Below are 15,956 nucleotides of genomic sequence, written 5' to 3'. Positions count from 1 at the left end.
TTTGTGAAGTTTTTGATTTCTATCTAGGGCAGTGCCATCAGCTGTATTTGGCTATTTAGAATTTATTTATTTAAAAGATTTAGTTATTTATTTGAAAGGCAGAGGAGAGAATGAGCGAGCGACCGCAACAAAGGTGTGTTCCATCTACTGGTTCACTCCCCAAATGGCCACAAGGGCCAAGACTGGGCCAGACAAAAGCCTGAAATTGAAATTCCATCTGGGTCTCCCATATGAGTGCAGGGGCCCAGTTCTTGGGTCATCCTTCGGCTGCTTTCCCAGGCAAATTTGCAGGGAGCTGGATCAGAATGGAGCAGCTGGGATAAAAATTGGCACTGATATGGGATACTGATGTTGCAGGTGGCAGCTTAATCCACTGTGTCACCACGCTGGCCCTTGGCTATTTAAAATTTAATTAAAATAAACAAATTCCAATTTCCTTTGTTCTCAACACATACACCATATTGCAGATAGATAGTGGTGCACAGAAGACTTCCATCTTTGTAGAAAGTAATATAAAGTAGTGTGTTTTCAGAGAACTAAACTTTAAGAGGCAGCACCATAGGAGTGATGTGATATAAAACCTCATGAAAGGGGACTCAGCATGTTGGGTGGCTGGGTACCATGTCCTTTTCCTTCCTTCCATGTTTAATTTCCCTGAAAGTACACATTTGTGTTGACAGACAGTATCCCAAAGAGTAGAATATTAGGTGGTCAAAGCTGTTCAAGTAGCTAGAATAGCTCTTCATGTAACTTAGTCTACATCACATGAACTCAATCACCAAGAGCTTTTCCTAAGGTCTGCACACTTAATTCTAAGTCCTTCTCCTTATCTGGGAGCAACACTGCATTACTAGAATTCCTGGATATTTCCTCACACCTGATCACTGCCAATGACATGTTTTAGCTTTCTACCAAGTGCCATGAGTCAGGTGCACAGTCCTGTCTGAGGGTATCCTTATCCCTGCGGTGTTTGGACACCCTGAGTGTGCTCCTCAAAGGAGTATGTGTTAGTGGAACCTGTAAGAGGTGGTGTCTAGTGCAAGGTGGTTATTCCCCGGGACGACAGGGGAAAAGAGCAAGCCTGGTTCCTGCATCTCTCTGGCTTCCTGTCTTGCTGTATGCTACTCCTTCACTCTCATGGCTCTCATCTCATGATGCCATCTGTTAGGTTATGTTACGTCATCACCAGAAGGCCTTCAACAGAGGCCAAACCAATGGGGGCTCCCTCATCTTGGACTGCCAGCCTCCAAATGTGTGAGTTAAGCAAACCTCTTTTCTGTAAAAATTACCAGCTCGGGTACTTTATTACAACAGAAAACAAACTAACATACCTCCCACATCTTGGCATTTCAGCCACACATACATAAAACCAGCTGATTTTCACAGGTGCAAGGAACAACCTTTCAAATCTGAATATGCTCTCACCACTTACCAATAAGATGGTTTTTCTGAAGATTAATTTTCCCTGAAAGCTGTTACAACTTCCTCCTCCTTGGATAATGAGATCTAAGGTAGGGTCCCTTCTTTTGCCCTACCTGGAATGAACCAAAAACCTTTTCCATTTGAAGGCCAGGGGGTTGTGACTTGAGAAGGGGCGTATAGAGGGACTTTCAGAATATGTTAATACTTTCTGTCTTGATCTGGATGGTGGGTCCAGGGACGAATATTTAACTTCCTACCCTCTACAACAAAACAATGATATCAGGAGGGGGGATACACAGAGCCCTGGAAACTCTAGGGGTCCTAAGATATGGATGTTGGGAGTAGAGCTACATGTCTTCTAAAGATGTAGCAGCAAGAGGAAAATAACCCAACAGGAGGAGTTCTCTACCAACACTCAGGCACACCCTTGGAGATACAATATTAAGGAAGATGAGTTCTTTCTCCCCCTATATAATTTGTTGATGCTTTTGCTTGCTCTTTCTCAAACAGCCCCTTTGAAACTTTTCTTCTTTTTAGTCATCTATTGTATGAGACTTACCTCCTAATTACTCATATATGCACCTCTGCTTCACGCTGGCAAGCCTACCTGGCTTGCTCTTGTAATTGCCAGCTCCAAAGCACAGCTGGCGCTATAGAGCTCATCTCATCTTTAAGATCAGGGCTGGGGAAGTCCATCACTAAGCCTGCCTTCCTAAGCAGAGCAGTTTTTTTGGTTTTTTTTTTTTTTTTTTTTTTTTTTAAGCTTTGTTTTTCAAATTCTGCTGGGCATATGGTGGACTTGGGCTTCTACATACAGAAGTGATCAGCCCTACTCCACACTGCATTATAGGCCAGCTGAAACTCTGGGCAGAACTGTTCAATGGAAACCAGTAAGTTGGTGTTTTCTTAAGAAAAGTTAAAATGTTCCCAAGAATACTAATATTTTTAAACATCACTTTAAAAAAGAAAAAAAAAGGATTGTCTCATATTTTTTCTCCCCTTCCTGAATGTCTAGGGACTTAAAATAATTCAGTGGAATTTACTGCTCATCTTTTATACTTACTCAGCTTAACTAATGTTTCAGTAAATTTTTCACAGTTGATTGCAACTCGGCATAATAGATGGATGAATTGATGATAAGAAAAGAAGTAGTCTAGCAGCATACGATCATAAACGTCATCTTTGCCCTGAAGGTTAAAGATGATAAAATGGTTGCACTTAAATCGTATAATAAATTAAATAGCATATTTTGTGCAAATGTAATAAAATTTAACTAAAAAGCTGATTAAATCTTTAAATTCTATAAGAATCTAGTTTTAAATTCAAAATTTCTAGTAATGTTAAGATCTTAATTGTTATAAGTTTATTTGCAGTGTGCAAATGGCTATAAATTAATATTACCCATAATTTCTATATACTTGAATAACGTAAAATTACTGTAGGAATTTAAAATGTGACACTTTAGCTCTATAGACATATCATTAAGAAGAATGAATTAAATCTGATTTTGGAAATAGATTCAAAATTATTTCTAAAATGGTTACTATAGTGTTAATTAATTAATTATTTTCCATATTTTCTCTTATAAGAGCTTCTCAAGTATATGCAAGATAAAAGATGGTGGGCAAGAGAGTAAGAATGACATGTGGGTAAAGAAAGGGGAAAAAATTATTTATTAAAAAAAGTTGAAACTAATTATCGTGTCAATGTACCTTGTCTCTATAATTTAGAATTATCATTATTTTAGAGTAAGTGTTAGAAGACAGGAACCAGATTAAAAATGATTATAAATCTATCATTCAGTGATATTATGCTTAGGTCAAAAGAATATGATTTAAGGGCAGTAAAAGAGTCATTGATTATATGACCAAATTTAAAAATAGTAAGTACCTGACAACTTTTCAGATTTAGATATATGACCCATTTATAATTTAGCCTAGTGACAAAAACTAAGGCTGACTATTAAAGGATTTATTGAGGGGTGGAATATGAACTTACTACTTGTGCTTATTTTTGATTTTGTAAATAATCAACCAACATTTCAGAGCACTAAAAGGATAAAGTCCAAATGAGTCTAATCTTCTTAGGAGCCACAAAATGGTCACTTAAGTCTAATATACTGGTAACTGCCAGGGGGCGGATTTTAAATTACTTTGCACTACAGAACCATGATTTTCCTGGCACCCCAACATACCTTACTGGTTTCCACCATTGTGGGCAAGAGGCACATATTGAGTTCAGGGCGCGGAGGCCGAATATTGCTTTTCCCTCCTATTAGCTTGATATTTTCTCGACAAGGGAAATAAGGTCCAAGAGACACTAAGACATTAAAAGTGTACAGTAAGAATAAATGGAAAAAATAAATCTCCATGCTTCAGAGTGCAGAATGATTAAATGCCAACCATATTCAAGTACTGACGAGATGAATACGTACTTGGTATGTTACTGTGATGGTAAGTGCAATGGTTGTGCTGTAGAAATGGAACCAGAGTATGAAGAAAATCATGGGGACTCAAGAGAACAAGTTCCTTAAGGACATCTGAAAATTAAAACACAATTTGAGTTAAAAACCTGAAGTTATGTTCTACACGGTACTTTCAAACTCCAAACTGCTGTCAGAGTGGTATTATGGCAACCAGTTTTCATGATTCTAAAATTGCTTTATAGCTCCTGACACTGGGACAAATCCTGTCTAATGCTCAATCACACCTGGATCAGCAGTTACTAGCCACCACTTAGAAGTTTAAAATACTATTTTATCTCAACAGGATAAGTTTCATGGAGAAAGTAGTACAGTGAGAGAAACAGTTAATGCATACGCACTATGTGTTCTCATAAATTCAATCACAACTGTTTAGAAAGAAACCTAGGTTCACAGTTCTTTGGATCTGAGGGAGATAACCTACTTTAATTAATTCTGTTTTACGGGACAGGTGGATGGATTCTCATTGTCTCACCATACAGCATTTTTTTTTTTTTTTTTTTTTTGACAGAGTTAGACAGTGAGAGAGAGACAGACAGAGAGAAAGGTCTTCCTTTTTCTGTTGGTACACTCCCGAAATGGCCACCATGGTTGATGTGCTGTGGCCGGCGTGCTGCGCCGATCCAAAGCCAGGAGCCAGGTGCTTCCTCCTGGTCTCCCATGAGGATGCAGGGCCCAAGCACTTGGGCCATCCTCCACTGCCTTCCGGGGCCGCAGCAGAGAGCTGGCCTGGAAGAGGAGCAACCGGGACAGAATCCAGCACCCCGACCTGGACTAGAACCTGGGGTGCCGGCGCACAGGCGGAGGATTAGCCTAGTGAGCTGCGGTGCCAGCTCCTGGCATAATTTCTGGTGATTGGAGGTTATTGCTTGATGCCTGTCCTCTCTTACTGGGAAAGGGCAAAGAATGGAGGCCAGCAGTTCCACAGAACACCACGGCTGACTGCTGGCACAAGTTATTTGAGAAATCATCAACAATTATTGTTGCTTTAAAAGGTTTCTAATGTGGTAAAAAACTCATTATAAATTTAATATGGAGGGGTTGTATTTTAAAAGCCACAAATTATTTAAATAAATGTTCACTCAATAAAAAGGTAAAATGCTCAGAACCTAAGGACAGCTACTCAGAATTCTTTTTGGGCACAAAAACCTCAGTGAAATAATCACTTCAGTCCTTTACAATGTCAGTTCTACCTTGTAAACATTTATATGATTTTACCTTGCACTCAGAGCACTGTAAGATTTTAGTTTCAAGAAACCTATGGATAACCTAAGGTCAAAGGGCTCAGCCATAATATTAAGTGACCTTCCCACGACACCACTGATAGCTACTAGTGAGTTAAGAAACAGAACTTGATTTTCTTAGGAGTTGGTAAGCCAATGTGAATTACTCATAAAAAAATAAAATGTTTTCAAAACCCTGTAGATCTAATATCACATCTTACCAAAAAGGTCTCCACTAGAGTCATACACAAGTGCATGTTTAAGTAACTTACCTATGCAGGCGTTTCTAAGTTCTGGAGGGCTATAGGAATTAAGAAGAGTTAACAGTTTATGGGCAAATTCAATTCGTTCCTGCCACTGGATTAATGCTTGTTTCACATCTGCAAATATAAAACATGCATAAAAATATTTTAGAAATTAATCGTCACAATTTTTTTTCTTTTTCTATTATAAAATACAGAATGCTAAGCACTAAGAAATTCAAATTAATGTCATAAACAATTTTGGTCAAAGATAAATGACTATTTTCATGAGATGGCTATTACTATTAAACCTGCTTTACTTATTTAAGTTTCCTTTATTTGAAAGGCAAAGAGACAGACAGGAAGAGACAGAGACAGAGAGAAGGAGTGAAAGATCTTCCACATGCTAGTTCACTCCTCACATGCCCAAAACGGCTACAAATGGGCCAAGTTGTAACCAGGAGCCTGGAACTCCACCCTAGTCTCCTGTGTGGGCAGCAGGGGTCCAAGTACAGGGACCATCTTCAGCTGCTTTCTCATGCACATGAGCAGGAAGCTGGATCGGAAGTGGAGTATTTGGAACTCTAACTGATGCTTACATGGGATCAGGTGTCCAAGGCAGTGGCGTTAAGATGCTACACTACAACACCAGCCCATGATTTCTTAAAGCATTTATTTCAGCGTCACTAGAAATGCATGTAAATTCAGAAATCACACCTTATTACAGGGACATAAGCGTGCTACATATTATAGCTATTTCTTTTGAAACTAAAAATGATATAATCCAAGCCAGGGAAGTTTCCACTTGGAGAATCTTCACAAAACGCCCACCCAGTCACTGCTTGGCAACCTTTCCTAATCTTCCAAAAATTGCCATGTCCCAAAATCCTAATGGATGGCTTATTTTTCAGTACAGCATAAAGAAAACACACAAGAGCATTCCAGCTTTGCAGAAGTCATGAAGAACACTTCCTGCTGGCTACACAGCTTCACTCTCACCTTCCACACATAAATGAGAGAAAGAATCTTTCTTTCTTTAACAGGAGTATTAACAAAAATAAGTAGTATGGATGACCAAACCTTTTCTCTGAAGATATGGGCGTGTGGACTTCAAAACTGAAAGGAAAATTGACAGAAGTTCTACTAAGTCTCCAGTCACATGGCAAGCCGTAGCTTCATGATACATCATGTGTAATGTGTTGAAAGACTAGAAGGGATTTAAAAAAATGGAAAAGTTAATTTCACTTTTACTTCACTGAGCCACACAGTGGTTGTGTTCCTCTTCTATGATGTATGTGTTTAGAATCACCATGTGTATATATGTGTGTGCAATCCTATGTGCTTTCCATACACAAGCCATTCCCCCATCCAATTCATCTTCAGAGCTCGAATACTTTAGATTACTTAGACCCTGAGTTTTTCTATTGCATTTTACAAAGAAACATCCTTTCTCTAATCCTATTAAAGCAGTTCATCAATCTATAAATAATCAGTCACAATTAATTCCAAAATGCCTCACCTAGATGCTGTGACATCACCACATCTGAACAATGCACCTGCACAGTACTTAACCTGTAAGCTGTGAGGACAGTAACTCAATGCTGTGTCCCAGTTTCCAGCACAGCCTAACAACAGTAGACAGTCAAGAAGCTCTTCAGTGAAATGTTCACTGCTTCTCTTCATGGCCACAGCCAAGTTATTTGGCATTCCTCAAATACAACCAATTCTTCCTGGCCTCTGTGCTCATGAAGGCATTTACCTACTCTCCCACTTGCCCTTTCAACCCCAAATTCTTCAAAGTGTGATTTCAAAGATGTCTTCTTCCTATTCTATGTATTAGCTTAACAAACTATACTACTCCTTAATTCTTAAGGTACTCTTAGCATGTACTCTTATGTTTTACCTGCATGATGCTTTAAAACCATTTCGCACTATGGGAAGAAGGAACAGCAGATTTTAATCACCCGTGACAGTCTCACTGGATTCATCTGATAAAGCTAATCTCAGTGCTGTACTGTGTCAAATAACTGCCCTGTTTGGAAATTATATGTGCCCTTAGTTAAATCCCATGGGCTTCATATCTATCCTTACAACTGAAGAAAAAAAAAAAGTCTATTTCAAATGATTCTTGATGAAAATATTACAATGAGATAAACCCACAGTAAAACGCAGTAAATATTTACCTCAGTCATCAGGATTAACCCACGATTAAATACAACAAGAAGTCTGTCTTCATCAGATTCTAATAGTATTCTGAAGGCACTAGAAGAATAAAGTTCAGTTTGAGAACTCTGAATTAGAACAGAACAATTGGCTGATGAAAACACAGAAGTAAAACTTCAGTTTAAGCTCTCTGCTCTCTTAACTCCAGAAAAAGAAACTGCTACATTTGTTTTTTGGTAGTGCAGTACAGTTGAGAATCCCAGATATGAAAGTTGGAAATCAAAAATGCTCTAAAATTTGAAAACTTAATGGAGCATTTCAGATTTCCAGATTAGGGATGTTCAACTGGTAAAGCCTGTGCAAACATTCTAAAATCTAAAAAACTTGGAAAACTAACACTTATGGTCGTAAGCATTTGGGATAAGAGATATCTATCAGTATTTATCAAAGGAAGTAACACTGAGGGGCCAGCTGGCCCTGTGGCATAGAGTAGGTTAAGCTTCTGCCTGTAGTGCTGGCATCCCATACGGACACTAGTTCAAGTTCCAGCTGCTCCACTTTCAATCCAGCTTTATGCTAATGTGCCAAGGAAAACAGTGAAAGATAGCCCAAGTGCTTAGACCCCTGCATCTACTTGGGAAACACAAAAGAAGCTCCTGGTTCTGGATAGGCCCAGCTCTGGCTGTTGCAGCCATTTGGGGAGTGAACCAGTGGATCAAAGATCTCTCTGTCTCTCCCTCTGTGTCTTTAACTTTGCCTCTCAAATAAATACATAAATCTTAAAAAAAAAAGAAAAGAAAAAGGAAGTAACAATGCACACGCAAACTTTGTTCAAAAAAGGCAGAAAGGCCGCCCTTTGAGTAACTTAAAGAAACACTAGTTAGTATCTAGTCAACTTTAAAAAAAAAAAAAAAGATTTACTTATTTCTTTGGAATGCAGTTACAGAGAGGCAGTGGGAGAGAGAGAAAGAAATCTTTCTTCTGCCGGGTCACTCTCCAAATGGCCAGTATGACTGGAGCTGGTCCGAACTGAACCGAGGAGACAGGAGCCTCTTCTGGGTTTCCCATGCAGATGCAGGGGCCCAAGGACTTTGGCCATCTTATGCTGCTTTCTCAGACCATAGCAAAGAGCTGGATCGGAAGTGGAGCAGCTGGGACTCGAACCAGCACCCAATTGGGATGCCAGCACTGCAGGTGGCAGTTTTACCCCTGTACCACAGCGTCAGCCCCCTCTACTCAACTCCATGATGGTAGAAGACAGTTATGACAGGAATATTTTCAAAGTTTCAGTGTAAACAGTGTTGATTTTTGTAATGGATTTGTTTTTCTACATTGTTAAGTTCTGGCTAATAATACAATATATTATCAAAGCACCTATCAGGAAAGAAAGAACAACATAGGAGGAAAAATGAGAAAAAAAATAAAGGAGGAAAAAATGACAAAAAAAAATGTTGATCTTGAAAATAACTTATTAACCATTACCAAAGTAGTTCTATAAATGTTGTTTTACAAACCTTATTTTTTAATGAGCTTTAACTAGCAAACCTTGGGAAAAGAATACATAAAATTGATGCCAAAAATTTTAAATGATTCCTTTTAAAGAGTTCTGGCAAAGGCATAGTTAATTTCACTTGTGTACTTAGTGAAGATTCAAATTTAAAAGCTTTCTGAAGAAAATCATCGAAGATAACCTTATCTTGTGTTGATTAGTTTAAGATATCCCAGTGAGGTATATGATAAGGTATTGTTTAAAAAGTTCTGAGAATTACGACAGTCCTCCCATTGCAGAGAAGTAAGTTACTATATGAACCCCACGTGGCTTTACTACATTAAGATGTGTGCTTTACTACATTAGAATGTGTTTGGAGGCCAGTGCCGCGGCTTAATAGGCTAATCCTCCCTACTTGCGGCGCCAGCACACTAGGTCTAGTCCTGGTTGGGGCACCAGATTCTGTCCCGGTCACTCCTCTTCCTGTCCAGCTCTCTGCTGTGGCTCGGGAGTGCAGTGGAGGATGGCCCAAGTCCTTGGGCCCTGCACCCACATGGGAGACCAGGAGAAGCACCTGGCTCCTGGCTTCGGATCAGCGTGGTGCGCCGGCCACAGTGGCCACTGGGGGGTAAACCAATGGAAAAGGAAAACCTTTCTCTCTCTCTCTCTCTCACTGTCCATGCTGCCTGTTAAAAAAAAAAAAAATAGTGTGGCTGGTGCTGTAGCTTAGCGGGTAAAGCCACTGTCTGCAATGTTGGCATCCCCTATGGACGCCGGGAGAGTATCAGCTGCTCCACTTCCCATCCAGATCTCTGCTATGGCCTGGGAAAGCAGTAGAAGATGGCCCAAGTACTTGGGTCCCTGCATCCATGTGGGAGACCCAGAAGAAACTCTTGGTTCCTGGCTTTGGATCAGCACAGCTCCAGCCGTTGCGGCCATTTGGAGAGTGAACCGGTGGATGGAACTCTCTTTCTGCCTCTGCCTCTGCCTCTCTGTAACTCTGCATTTCAAATAATTTTTTTTTTAAAGTGTGCCTAAGAAAGGACATAATCTCTAAGTCTTAGACCTAATACAGAGAGGCATTTTAAGAAATTAGCCTGAGGGGCTGACACCATGGCACAGTGAGTAAAACTGATGCCAGCACTGTCGGCATCCCATATGGGCACCAATTCAAGTCCCAGCTGTTCCACTTCCGATCCAGCTCTCTGCTATGGCCTGGGAAAGCAGTGGAAGATGGTCCAAGTGCTTGGGCCCCTGCACCAGCAGGGGAGACTCAGAGAAAGCTCCTGGCTCCAGATTGGCCCAGCTCTGGCTGTTGTGGCCATTTGGGAGTGAAACAGCAGATGGAAGACTTCTCTCTTTTTCTCTACCTCTGATTCTCTGTAAATCTGCCTTTCAAATCAAGAAAGGAAGAGGAAGAGGAAGGGGAAGGGGAGGAGGAGGAAAAAGAAATTAGCCTGAACAAATTTCTACAGGTGAAGGGAATTAAGTGTAATCTATAGCAGTTCCTTTGCAGCCATTCAGTAACTTCTGTAGCTATGAACAATTAATTGTGAAATATACGTTTTGTTATTCTGGCCAATTCCTACAGAAAATAAAGCCAAACCCATAGATATGGGCAAACAAGAAGGAAAACCTAACAACAGATTTGACTAAAGATGGAGAACTCAGTTTCTGGAGGCCTCTACAACTGAACTACTCAAGTGTTAAGTTAGGATGAGCTGCCATAGAAAAGATAGTTCAAAGTTTGGGAAGATTGTACAGTAAGGGTCCCTGGAGCCCTAGGATCGTGATAAAACGACACAAAAATACAAACCAAAAGAAAAACTGCAAAAATTGCTCAAAATATGACTTCTTCCAATGTGTCTAAATGCACAGGCACTTCCCCAATAACCTTAATATGAAATTACTAAACTGTTATTAATAATATAAATTATTTCTCTTTTAATGTCAAAAGGATGGTCTCCATCTCCTCACTTGGAAAAACGAAACAAATGGCACACACAAAAAAACAACAGAAAACATTGTTATTACCTTATTAAAGTTGTCCAGCAGGAGCGGCCATCTAGGCAACGTAAGTAACAACTTATGGTTGTTTTCTTAAACTGCTTAATATCTTCTAGTTCTTCTTCTCTCATATCTGGTCTCTGAGCTATAAAGAGCTGCATCAGATTAAATAGTTCTTCCACTGCCTAAAAAAGGTAAATAAACATGATGAGGTTCTTTTAATCCTATAATACTGTAAAGCATCCACTTCTTACTTTTGAATGTTATACTCACTAGCCACTACTTAAAACTGCACTAATTACTAATTCTATTTTAAAGAAAAAAAAAAAAAAAAAAAAAAACCATAGGAGGATCTTTCAAAATCCATGGAAAATGCCCATTATAAAAATATGTGTGGATTTCAGAATTTTTTGCAGCAAAATACTTAGTTTCTTCTTACATTTTCCATGGAACTTTTTAAAAAACCCTCCCATTGTACACTAAAAAAAATCAAGAAATTTTAAAATCAAAGATTAGATGTTAAAAACTACAAGTAAATATAATTTTTAGTTTTAACATCATTTAAAGCACTAGTTCAAATCTGTATCCAGAGACAGGCTAGGCCAATTCTCTGTCCCTTTATATTTAATAAGGAGAAATCATTACTTTGTTAGAAAGATTTACATGTCTAAGTTATACTTGATTTAAAAGTGTTTCTGAGATAACTCTTTGTGATGAATGCTTAGTTGACATTCCTGATAGATGACATATAATAACTAATATTTTAGTAAAATCAATAGTTGTGATTTTCTAAATTCACTTATGTGCAGTTAGGTAAGGACTGCTTTTCAAACACGTATCTATGAACTGAAATCTTCAATTTTATACTTTATAGCAAAAACAGATGTAAGCACCATTTCTGTCAAAATCTATTAAGATTCTACCACAAAATGCATTACACGTCACTGACATCAAGGGCAAGCAACAACACAGGGAATAAGCATTCTAACTCACTTAACACTTGTCAGAGGTATATTCTATTCTAGCTATCATATTTAGTAATTAAAGTAGTATCCAGGAATAAAGGTTTTATATATGGAAAAAATCTAATATTAAATCTACAAATAGTCTGCAGAGCAAAAGGATCAGATTTAGACTGCATCCTTGTACCCTGACACTTCTTGGGCATTTCATTTACTTGGTTGTAGCTTCAGAAACAATAGGTACAGGCTTAGGATAAAATAGTGTCTAGCACATAGCCTAACAAAGCATGTAGATCTTCATAATGAATACCTATTAAAGTACTCAATTTTCCTAAACTGTACCACAGGGCAGACTTTTTTCATTTGGTACACATGAAAGTTATCTTTTCAAAACCACAAATTGAAAAAGGTAAATTCCATTATAGAAAACATTTTAACTTCAACCTAAGAAATATCTTCTACAAACATATGTGTATTCAAGAAAGCAAATATATATTAAGTACTAACTTAAAACCATTCTTCTATATTTTGTCACCATTTCCCACAAGGGGAAAACAGATTATTTCCAATCAGTTTTAGGATACAGATACAAGAGTAACAATTTTACTCACTCCAGGGTATTGGCTGGCATGTGGCGTAAGATTCTTAAAGGCCCACTGGATATTCTGGTGAGAAGCCAGTTGTCGAGTGAATGCAGGAGACTGCTCACAGCAGAGCCTCAGAATGCCGTAGTAGGCGGGCAGCATCCCACGGTTAAAAAGCACCACATCCTGATCATCATGGTCAGCAAGGATGTAATTGAAGGCAATGTTCTTGGTTACCACTGGGTTCTGAACAATAAGGCGGATATTCTCTGGACAGTCAGCACACACATTGTACCAAAATGAAAGCAAAGCCTGTTTATTGTGATTTGTAGCTATTGCTGGCTCAGAAAGTTTAGGCTGGAAAAGGTTCCACAAATCCATGAAATATGTGGAAAACATCAGCTTCTCAGTTTTGGAAATTAAACAGTAAGTCATAAAGCTAAAATAGGGCACTAGCTTTGTAGTGCCATGAACAGCAGCATCAACATAAAGTTTGGCTCTTGAGAGCAAACCAAGGAGCACGTTGTAGACCTGATGTAGGACTACTGTTGTGTCTGGACTGAGTGGAAGGTCACGGGTTGGGATGTGCAAAGACCTTGTTGACCGGAACATCTGGCGGAATGAATTGCTTGGTATAAGGGACACCAGAAGATAAGCTGCAGCTATAAAATGTAAAACAAAACTGTCAGATCCTTATAAGATATAAATAGACTGAAGAGCAGTCATTAAACACAAAGCCACTCTTCCCTTTAATAATTAAAATGAATATAAATTAAGGGACATGAACATCACTCTTAATATCTTTCTGCTTTACCCTTGGCCCTCAAAAACACTCCAAGGTGCGACAGAAACCACCAATACCTTTCATTCTGCCATCATTGTTTAAGTGGCAACTAATGCCATTAACACTTTTTTTTTTTACTTTGAGACATAGAGAGAGGTAGAGAGTTGCCCGTGCACAAAGCCATTGATGCACCCCTACCCCCACCACCAAATGCCTGTGATTACAGACTAGGCCAAGACCAAAACCAGGAGCCAGGAACTCAATTTGAGTCTTCTATGTGGGTAGCAGATACCTGTTACACATGAGCCATCATCCCTACCTCCCAGATTCTGCATTAGGAGGAAGCTGGCATCAGAAACTGGAGTCAGGTACTTGCATATGAGATGCTGGCATCTTAAACACAGGGTCAAATGCCCACCCTCAAACAGGCTTTTTAAAATTTTTTTTGAATTGTTTTTATTTATTTGAAAGGCAGAGAGAGAGAGAGAGACCTATCCACTGGTTCACTCCCCAAGTGCCTCCAACAACTGGGGCTGGGCCAGGCTGAAACCAGGAACCTGGAACTCAGAGTCACCCATATTGGTGGCAGGGGCACGAGTACTTGAGGCCATCACCTGCTACCTTCCAGTATTCACATTAGCAGGAAGCTAAAGGCAGCATCTTAACCTCTGTGCCAAATGCCTGGCTCCTCAGAAAGTTTTAAAATCTCTTGTTTGGCTTCCCCAAGATGTAGAATTGTAGTGGTTAATGTAATCTTTTATTTATTCTGAGCAAAGAATATGATTTCTAGAATAAAACAGCCCATGGAGACAGAAGATCCACCCAAAACTGCCTAGCATAGTTAAATTATTTAACATTTTATGGTCTTACATTTCTTCTTACTTGAAAGACTTTATCTTTCAATATACCTGAAAGCCATCATTAAGACTATTATAATTCTGAGCAGCTAATGACTTAACAGAATCCACTTCTAAAAGCAGATACTATGTGCAAGGTACTGAGATAGGTACTTTATAAAAATCTAATTTAGTCCTCATAATCAGCCTGGATATAAGTGATGGTAAATGGAAAAACCTGAATCTTACAGAGGCAAAGACAGATAAAGAAGAAGGGCCCAGATCAGGCTTTAAAAAACAATGGTAAAATACAATGAAGATAAAGACAATGGTAAAAACAAACATTAACAGTATTAACAAGAATTGCTAATGTTTATACAGTGTACACTACTGGACAGAATAACTATGTGGTAGGCAATGCTTTTACTATCCTAACCTTCATTCAGGCTTAATCTAGGACTACCCCAGATGTACACAGTTAGTGGCAGAGCTGGGATTCAAACCCATTCTGATGGGCTAAACCCAGAAACAACATCTGTCACAGATCCTTTCTAAGACTCTCATGCCTGAGACTTTTGGCTCTTTTCAAAACACCCACTACTAGTTCTATCTCCTGCCATTCTACCATAATTTGATACTTTCTCTATCATGCTGTCAAAGCAAATAAGTCATGGTTTCAAAAATCAATTATATTTTATTTTATAAATTAATTTCTTTTTTTTTTTTTAATTTTTGACAGGCAGAGTGACAGTGAGAGACAGAGACAGAGAGAAAGGTCTTCCTTTTGCCATTGGTTCACCCTCCAATGGCCGCCCCACCGCGCTGATCCGATGGCAGGAGCCAGGTGCTTCTCCTGGTCTCCCATGGGGTGCAGGGCCCAAGCACTTGGGACATCCTCCACCGCACTCCAGGGCCATAGCAGAGACCTGGCCTCGAAGAGGGGCAACCGGGACAGAATCTGGCGCCCCGACTGGGACTAGAACCCGGTGTGCTGGCGCCGCAAGGCGGAGGATTAGCCTAGTGAGCCACGGCGCCGGCCATAAATTAATTTCAAATTAAAACTGTGCACAAACTCCATTTTTTGCATATGTCTTTATTTATATACTACTCTGGTTAGTTTGATATTTTTAGGCTTACTTTGGTATTGTTTCAAATGTAAGAATTTGGCATGTGGATATCACCCTGCTCAATTTCTGCAGAAAATAGCAATTGAGAAAAGTAACTTATAATTTTAAAAAGTTGGTTTAAGTTATACAGTATTACTTCAACAATTTAATAAGAATATTTTCCAACATACTAAAAAGTTGAAAAAAAAAAAGCTACTCAATGACATTTCGGCTTTGCTTCATCACATACCTAAGTGTGCCTTCATTTATATAAATAGCTGTATGCTTTTAAGCAAAAATAAATTCTGCTAGGGAGAAAAACACAATTTTGAAATTATGTTTGTGTTTGAGAACTGTTAAGAAAGTTAAACTGGAAAAAGAGACAATCTGTTAAAAACTGCTTTGTTATAATTTAAGAATACCTGCATCTATCTTTTTTATTATTATTATACAATGTTAACAATCATATGAGGCTACTAAAAAAGTTTATGGAAAAATGGAACTCAACTCAAAGTTAAAATTTATTTTGATGCAAAAAATTTTGAAATCCATGCATTTTTTCATGATATGTTTTCTATAAACTCTTTGAAGAACTTATAATTTTAAAATGATGAAATTTAGCAACTTTTTTCATAACTGAATTTTTAATTTTTCAC

At 38.7% G+C, this 15,956-nt stretch overlaps 1 protein-coding gene across 8 annotated transcripts in view; it reads right to left on the bottom strand.

Moving 5' to 3' along the window:
• The window catches only part of USP34 (ubiquitin specific peptidase 34), a 234,077-nt gene that overhangs the window by 11,267 nt on the left and 206,854 nt on the right, over positions 1 to 15,956 (bottom strand). For 7 of the 8 annotated variants that reach the window (XM_051838286.3, XM_051838300.3, XM_051838326.3 and 4 more), the window contains 8 exons: positions 12,602 to 13,236; positions 11,056 to 11,213; positions 7,553 to 7,631; positions 6,450 to 6,576; positions 5,400 to 5,507; positions 3,857 to 3,961; positions 3,617 to 3,741; positions 2,486 to 2,609 (listed from right to left, as the gene is read on the bottom strand). In XM_051838286.3, the coding sequence (XP_051694246.1) occupies positions 2,486 to 2,609; positions 3,617 to 3,741; positions 3,857 to 3,961; positions 5,400 to 5,507; positions 6,450 to 6,576; positions 7,553 to 7,631; positions 11,056 to 11,213; positions 12,602 to 13,236 (1,461 nt within the window). The remainder of the gene's footprint in view (positions 1 to 2,485; positions 2,610 to 3,616; positions 3,742 to 3,856; positions 3,962 to 5,399; positions 5,508 to 6,449; positions 6,577 to 7,552; positions 7,632 to 11,055; positions 11,214 to 12,601; positions 13,237 to 15,956) is intronic. The other variant, XR_016229347.1, reaches the window with a different exon arrangement.

Source organism: Oryctolagus cuniculus, chromosome 2, assembly GCF_051225735.1.
Source record: "Oryctolagus cuniculus isolate XC-2025 breed Fujian yellow rabbit chromosome 2, ASM5122573v1, whole genome shotgun sequence".
Classification (NCBI taxonomy): domain Eukaryota; kingdom Metazoa; phylum Chordata; class Mammalia; order Lagomorpha; family Leporidae; genus Oryctolagus; species Oryctolagus cuniculus.
This window is presented reverse-complemented; position numbering and strand designations above follow the sequence as displayed.